The sequence below is a fragment of the Spea bombifrons genome, chromosome 4 (genome assembly GCF_027358695.1).
Source record: "Spea bombifrons isolate aSpeBom1 chromosome 4, aSpeBom1.2.pri, whole genome shotgun sequence".
Classification (NCBI taxonomy): Eukaryota; Metazoa; Chordata; class Amphibia; order Anura; family Pelobatidae; genus Spea; species Spea bombifrons.
Window position 1 is genome coordinate 3,909,255 of NC_071090.1, and position 8,175 is coordinate 3,917,429.

General features: G+C 48.1%; 1 protein-coding gene across 1 annotated transcript; it reads right to left on the reverse strand.

Moving 5' to 3' along the window:
- Positions 1–507: 507 nt before the first annotated feature.
- ATP6V1E1 (ATPase H+ transporting V1 subunit E1) lies at positions 508–6,666 on the reverse strand. Its single transcript, XM_053462923.1, has 10 exons — positions 6,427–6,666; positions 2,912–2,977; positions 2,685–2,794; positions 2,504–2,570; positions 2,194–2,283; positions 2,052–2,120; positions 1,877–1,971; positions 1,697–1,784; positions 1,362–1,435; positions 508–769 (listed from the first exon to the last, which is right to left on the reverse strand). Exons 1-9 carry the CDS (start codon positions 6,457–6,459, stop codon positions 1,373–1,375), a joined length of 681 nt encoding a protein of 226 aa, XP_053318898.1. The 5' UTR covers positions 6,460–6,666; the 3' UTR covers positions 508–769; positions 1,362–1,372.
- Positions 6,667–8,175: the final 1,509 nt, after the last annotated feature.

Sequence of the window (8,175 nt, forward strand, 5' to 3'; positions counted from 1 at the left end):
CCACGCACTCGCCTACTAACATTAGAAAGAAGCTCGCGGTCGCGCCGTCGGTTAGCGTGATCGCCGTCCGTCATGTTTACAGAATCCGCGACCTGCAAGACCCCTATAGAATCCGTCCACTAGAAGTATTATTATGTATTCCTGTAAATATATACGGGCCGTGTCTGAGAATGATGTGTTACTCAGCCTATGAATGATAGAGGGATATAAATGAAATAAACTGCTAATAAATAGATTTTTAAGAAGATTTACACTCAGATGTTATTTTTTTCTTATTGTTCACTCAACAAAATTAACCCAAAAAAATGCAACTGAATAAATCTGAGAGACGCCTGGAAATATTCATCCCTAAGCGTAACGGAGAGAGAGCAGCCACAATACGAAAGAATGAACCGATGATGCGTACGGTGCATGTCAGGAATGGGTAGAGACCCCTAGGAGCCCGACTTTAATGGACAAAGACCTAGACGTTTCACTGAAAGCCAAGTGAAGGGTCCTAAACGAAAAAGAGGTCCACGCAACTTTATTGCAATAAATAAAAACAACATCACATTGGACACGGGAAAGAAGGCGGACACGGGGGGGTTCACTAGAGCGGCACGTGGAGAGAATATTTTTAACGAGGATGGGAGCTCCAGCCAGCGGGGAGGTGGTGGTTTTGGTTTTGGTGGTCGGTGGAGGTATCTACCCAACAGTGAGCGGGGAGCGTGCAGCCACTTATACTCGCATACATTCAGGCCAGGCACTAGGACTCACCGCACCATGTAATCTAGGAGAGAGCAGACTAAACGTCAGCGAAAGCGACCCATGGGACCATGGGGGGGGGCGATAGGACCTATGGATTTGGTGGCACCTGCTTTAAAGCAGGATTATCATTCAGTTTTAAGGGAGCTGTTCTTCCAATAAAAGACTAGATTTCTATAAAGCCCTCCAGATCCACGCCTGGTCCTTTAGCATTTTCTTTATATTTTTCTGGTTGAAGGAGACATGTACGCTGTCCGTGCCCCTCCGTCCTTTCATTACGAGCGTAAAGAATTCAAGAAGCCTGAACTGCCAACGTTTAACCCCTTTTATCTCTCACTGGAACTCTTCATCAGCCCCTGCTTATGAAGGACCGGGTCAGGTTTGGATCACTTTACCTTTATGAACAGTATTGCAGTAAAAGTTTTAATTCCCTTACATGCTACCATGATCCCTCTGACCTTTACGACCACAAACCATTCTCTACTATACCAAAAAAATATATGTGTAAAGAAATTGTGTGAGACTCTGGGACGGAACGCAGAAATACACTAAGATAGGGAACATCAAATATCGAGGGATCCACCACCCTCCCAGCAGCGAGATGGACTTCTAAACACCTCGATCAGTCCTAGTCCATGAACTTGCGGTTGGCGTTGACCCCAAACAAAGCTACTCGGATGTCTGGCATCATCTGGTGGAGGAAGAACGACAAAAAGGGAAAAAACAGTGAGACTCTGTTAATTGAGAACATACAGGGAGGTCTACACTAGAGAATTAGGTAAAGGCCCCGCAGACTCTACGGCAAGGGCGGCCCTCCAGCTGCTGCAGGACTACATCTCCCATACTCCTCAGCCAGCCCCTTAGCTGAAAGAGCATTATGGGAGATGTAGTCCTGCAGCAGCTGGAAGGCCGCAGGTTGGACACCCCTGCTCTACAGGGTTAATGCTCTTACCTGCTGAGCAATCAGGTCCAGTCTGCTCTCCAGCGTGTTGGACACCTTGATCTTTCCGTCAACGTTATAGATTTCAATACCTCCAGAGCTGAAAGAAGACAGGATAAACAAAAACCGTAAACTAAAATCACATAAAGCATGACCGATAACATTACCGATGCAATGTGATGTGATACGTACACTTCGGGGGCCAGATAGGTCTCCTGGTCAATGCCCACCTCCACGTTCATTTTAGTGGCCTCTTTGTAAATCGGAATGCTCTTCTGCACAGAAGCCTGAAAACGAAGAGCTTGTGTTACAGAGATCTATGTGAATGTTGTAAATGTACTGCACCCACGCGGGGTTAAACACGTACCTTCACCAGAGGGAGGTCCTGCTTACGACAGCGAATGACCACCCTTGCGTCTAGGAGCTGATATAAGCCCTGCGAGGAGAGCAGAGCGTTAGAAAAGAAACGGGGCGGACGAGGCACGTCGTCGCGCAGGAACGGGCAGTACCTGAAGAACGAGGCCATCCAATAAGGCTTGATAACGAGCGGTGTCCTTCACCACGCGAGCCAGCCTCTGCTTGGCCTCGGTCAGTAAATCCTGCAATGAGAAGAGTAAAGCAGTAGGACCTGGAGGCCGCCAGGCATGTGGGATTTTGGGTGACCTTCCCGGCTCAGACACCGCACTGAGCTGATGCTTTATGGCAATGCTAATGAAGTCCATCCTCCATAGACTTTCATTAGTCAGTATGTCAGGTGGGGTTATTAAGACTGAGCCATTCTATGGTTTTCCCCAAAGGAGGTATGTTACGGAGGCTTACACTGATCAGATCGTCCCGGGCTTTCAGCACCTTCAGCCTGGCCTGATTCAACAAGTTGGACATCTGACTGTAAGAGACGAGACATTACAACGAATAAAGCGCCGAAACATCAGCGTCACCCCACAGCCTGTCCGAGACGGACAGAGGGCGACCACACAGACCCCCCCCTCCCCCGGCTTACATTTTCTTTTGCTGCTCGATCTGCTTTTCTTTCTTCTCGTAATACTCCATGATCTTCAACCTCTGCGTCTGCACCAGACGGCCCTTCTCGATATTGAATTCCTCTTCTGCCTGTAAGAACGAGCAGACGTCAAAGCCTAACATTAACGGAATTAATGACAGGACGGAAAAAAACGAAATATCAAAGAGCCTCTGATTATGTGTATGAGACGCAGCTCCGTCCGGTACCTTGGCATCGATTTCTTCAGCCTTCTCATTAGCTTCCTGTTCAATGAAAGCCATCATGTGCTTGATCTACAGATAAAAAGAGACGACGCGTCATTTAAAACAGAAGATATTACGGCCGAAACCCTACAGGTAGCAAAATACCAACAGGTGCATGCGCAGAAATGTTTGTCACCTACAGCACAAGGTGTAGACCACACTGAGCTGATGCTTTATGGCAATTTTAATGAAGTCCGTTCCTCCATAGACTTTCATTAGTCAAAGAGTCCTACTGGGTGATTAAGTCCGAGTCATTCTATTGTTCCCCACAGGCAGTATGATAAGGAGTCAGGGTGTTTGTTTAGTAGATTGGGATCAGATAACAGAGCGAGAACTCTATGGTAGAAGATATTCTATGAGAAAGTAGAACCAACACAAAATATTTTAATCTGATGCTCGTTCCCCTTTAGGCTTAATGACCCGTCCTGCCAGGGAACAAGCTTAAGCAATAAGGGGAGGAAAAAATTATGTGTATTTTTGGATATCGGCTTTTCCATTTGTTTCCCCTGTGTAGTAGAATCAGCCCGCAACCGTACGGACACGAGCCGAGATGTGACTTCTGAAGGCCGAGTGAGGAATGCGACACATTGATCCTCTAACCAAGAGCTCAACCAGACCGGCCGCAACACGCATGACCCTCAAAGGCTTCACCCGATATCATCATCATCATCATCATCTCACCAGGGCCCGGCCCATAGGCATGTAAATAAAAGGGGATATCCGGTCAGGAGCGTGAAAGAGCCGGACAGCTCTGACCGAGGGCAGGAAAGCAGGTACGTCGACTTTGAGAGTTCCTTCATCCGGCTCTCCGCGGCTCTGTTTACTAAACACGACATCCAGCAACAAAGGAAGCCTTGAAGCGGGATCTCGTTCCTCGGGTCAAAACAGTACGCAAGGTCACAATAACCGCGGCGGGGGTTATTAAAGGGGCACTCCAGGCAGCGTATGGACCTTAATCCACAGGATAACCTTGAGGTCCCTTTAAACATATGCGCTGTCTCTCTTACTCCTAGCCCGTCGCCATCATCATCATCATCATCATCATCATCATCCATTTACCGCGCAGGGACTTCCTCCTCTCCATACCTGCAAGGGCCCCCATGATAGGTTCTCTTCACACCTATTTTGCCCCAGAAGTTTTGATGACCCCTTCCTTGGTGTTTCCGTGTTGGAGATCCCGTTTTGGTGCCGTCTCCTTTCTCCTTCCGCATCCTACTCTTGTTTTTCCATCTCTTTAACCCAAACCTCAGTCGCGTCCCACCGTCCCTCTATCCTCACTCGGACGCCCCCTCCTGCCCCACATTCCAAATCCTGAAACCGTATGAGAGAGAGGGCAGTAAAGTCCACTCTACACCTCACTCACTCACTCACTCGAGTGGAGTTCCAGGTTCTGGTTATTTACCAAACACAAGAGACCACAAAGACTTATCGGTGACCCCCCAACCTTACCAATCATTCCAATCCATCCCGCGTGCCCTGCAGCCAGGGGTAAACCATACAGATTGAGGTCCCATTGTGTATTCGGGCAGTGCTGTCCATGTACACAGTGCTTTGCAGAACAGGGCAGAGAAAAAAAAAGGGCTTTTATAGCCTAAATTACGCACCAACGTCAAATTTACGTCTTGGGGGGGGGGGTTTGATTTTTATTTTGTGGCTAACCGATGGCACCTTCGTAGGGGTCACAAGGACATCGGAGATCTTATCTAAGGCCCCCCCCCCTACTACTTTGTCCACGTTTTGGTTTCAAACAAAAAGCGCGAGCCGAATCCTGCGCAGCTCCGGCCCGAACCGGATCCGTTCAAAACACCACCCAGCGCCTGCCTCAGATACCAGCGGAGGGCAGATTCACCCAACGCCGGTGTTTACCGTCAACAAGAACCTGCCGAACGCAACCGAAAAACAAGACCGTGACACGGGGAAAATAACCCCCCCGATCCTCCGGGGGGGGGAATAGAGGACAGAATACTAAAGTACCCCCAACCCGCCTGCACCTCTAAACATCAACAGCATAGTGATTATACAGAACATGGCAACCATACAAGAAAGAGAGGGTCAGAGGCTTAGATAGAACGCAAGGAAGTTTAGCTTTACCGAGAGGGTGGTAGATAAGCGGTGCAGCCTCCCAGCAGAGGTGGTAGAGGGTAATACAGCGAGGGGATTAAACATGCGTGGGATAGACAAACGGCTCCTGAATCTAAGACGAGACCAACGACTGATTAAGGTTTAAGTCTTTACAGCAGGAGAAACGGGCGACTCGACGGGGGCCGAATAGGGCCGATCTGCCGGATTCTATCTCAATTTAGAGTAGATTATTTATAGGATGATTAACATCTTAATTGATGCGGTTGCAGGAGCCGACGTAATTGAAGCAAAGGAACACTGTTGCATCGAGCTGCCATATGTACGTAAACCGCGGACCCTGGAAAACCCGTCTAAGAAGCCCCCGAAGTATCAGAGACAGAAAATATAAAGAATAAAGGAAGTTTCAGCTGCGGTTCCTGAATCAGCCGGGTCATGTGACTCCTCCGAGTGATCAGATGACTTCTGCCAGGTCTCTGCGCTCCGGGGACTATTTTGCTTTTAAGGATCTAACCTCATTTTTTACGCTTATTTATAATTCTGTGATTTTTCAGGGGCAGCCAATCCCGTTACAGCGAGTCAGACACAAAATCAAAAAAATAAATGGTCTCTTAGGGCAATTGATGCATTCTATCCTTTAGTTATTTTATTTATTAATTTGCCATATTTTGCTTGGGGTTCCATCAGACGAGGGTTTGCAGGGGTTAAATTAACACTTTCTGCCACCATAAATCTACACATTCCGTAGGGTCAGCTGACCACCCACGAAGGTTCTTTTAAACCAGAACTGAACTGGGTCATCCTCTTATCTCCATCATCACAGATTTACCCCTCTTGGCTAAGCCCCGGGGCATTCACAGGCAGATTCACCACACAGTAACCGCACCAAACTATACATTCAGTAACGGCCAAGGCATCTCAGGCTTCGTGGCATCTTTAGTCAAAGCCGATACCTTTTACCAGGCCAACGCAACCTAGAGGCGCATTCAAGACCTCAGAGGTCTCTTCTTTAGATGGAACAAAGACCAGAAGACTTCTGAGGTCTCGCTGTCCCCTAAAGACTGCAGGTTCTCTCGGACCTCTGCAGCTGTGCCCAGTATCTCTAAGGTAGACGGCAGGGCACCGGCCCACCGCCATCTCTAACAGGAGGACGCAGGCACAGTAACAGCACAGGGCAGTGGGGGCACATTGATTTTATACAGCGCTGTACCCTCCAATGCCCATGATTCGGTTATTAACCCCCCCCCCCATTACATAATGATCTACTGCCTTATTTTGCCCCATACTCCCACAATGAAAGAAGCCCCCAGCTATCCCCTATTACCCCAATACTGTCACCAGGGGCTGCACATCCCCTACATTGGGGTCCGTCCAATGCCACCCCAGGGGCCCCGGCTTACCTGCTTCTGCACGTCAGCATCGCTCAGGGCCATGATTGCAGCTAGGTACGGCGGCAGGCTAGGGAGAGAAGAATCCGGTGACAGGAAGGCCTGGAGAGTGCAGCAAAAGCTCGATGTCGTTCGCCGTAAAGCACCGCCCCTCCGTTACCGGCGACACAACAATGACAGATCACCGCGGATCCTTCCTCTTATACACAAGTCACCTGACCGCGAGTGAGGACCGCCCTCTTCCGGGTCATGTGAATGTTGCTAGGGGAACAAATCACGCCCCTTCAAGAGCTAAACGCGCCCACTGCTGACGGCTTGCCCCGCCTATTCAGTGTCACCTTTTGACGCGAGAAGGTCGCCGAGGTATCTCATGGTGGGGCAGCTGATGTAGGGGTCAAAGTTGACTTCCTGTGCCTCAGAGTTGAACACCCCAATAATTTACATCCCGTGTAATTAACTGCCCCCAATAATTCAATAATTGCTTTTTGTTTTAGTAAGGGGTAATAATGTACCCCCAACAATATCTCATATCTCCCAAGTGTCCCTCTCTTATAGAGACAGTCCCTCTTTAGAACCCAAATACCCCCTGTCCAGGCCCGGACTGGCCATCTGGCACAATAGGCAAGTGCCTGGCCTTCTTTCTTCGCCTGATACCCCTCTTGTCCCCACAGCCCCAGAATAAGCCCACTCAGGGCAGGACTAGGCACGACGGTAGGGCAACTCTCCGACACAGCCTCTGAAAATCAGGACTGTCTCCGCAAAACAAGACAGTTGGGAGGACTGTTATCTGTACATTACTCTCCATTGCTGAGCTCTCAGGGATGTGAATGATGCCTGTTAGGCTCTAACTAGTTTAGGTTTCACCAACTTAAGCAATCGAAGCATTTTTGCATAAAGTGTGCACGAGGCGTGTCGTCAGCAGCAGGAAATATTATTTATTGGTAAAGCGCCCTCATAATCCACAGCGATGTACAAAAGGAAAACCGGACATAACAAACATTACATCATATGACAGTCTGGACTAACAGGAATAACGTTTACTCTCTCTGTGTTTCCAAATAGTGGAATCTGACACTTTCTGCAGCTTTCCCTCTAGATCTGGGCAGATCGGCCCCATTCGGCCCCCATCTAGTCGTCCGTTTCTCAAGCCGTAAAGACTCAGACCTTAATCAGTCGTTGGTCTCATCTTAGATTCAGGAGCCGTATGCCTTATTTATCACTCATCTTTATATCTCGGATACACTACATTAGTTGCCAATGATTATAATATATATATATATATATTAACTGGGGCATCTACCTGGGACAGCGCCAGTAAGAAGTGGAACAACCTCCCAGCAGAGGTGTTAGAGGCTAATACAGTGAGGGGATGTAAACATGCATGGGATAGACATACGGCTCCTGAATCTAAGACGAGACCAACCACTGATTAAGGTCTGAGTCTTTACAGCAGGAGAAACGGGCAGACTAGACGGGGGCCGAATGGGGCCGATCTGCCGGCAGATTCTATGTATTTTCAAAGTTTTCCAGAAGAAAACCAGATATTGTCGTATTAGCGCAGGAGAAAATAAAATATTTACACACAGCCTATACCTTTCTTTGTGTAGCTACATAGTTTAAGAACCTCAGAGGTCTCTTCTTCAGATGGAACCTTTTTTGTTGGCCTGATAAAATTAATACAGGAAGCCATACCTAAATGCATTGTGTACATGTATGTAATGTATGGGTATATTTACATATTAAGGTTATTTATATAAAGGC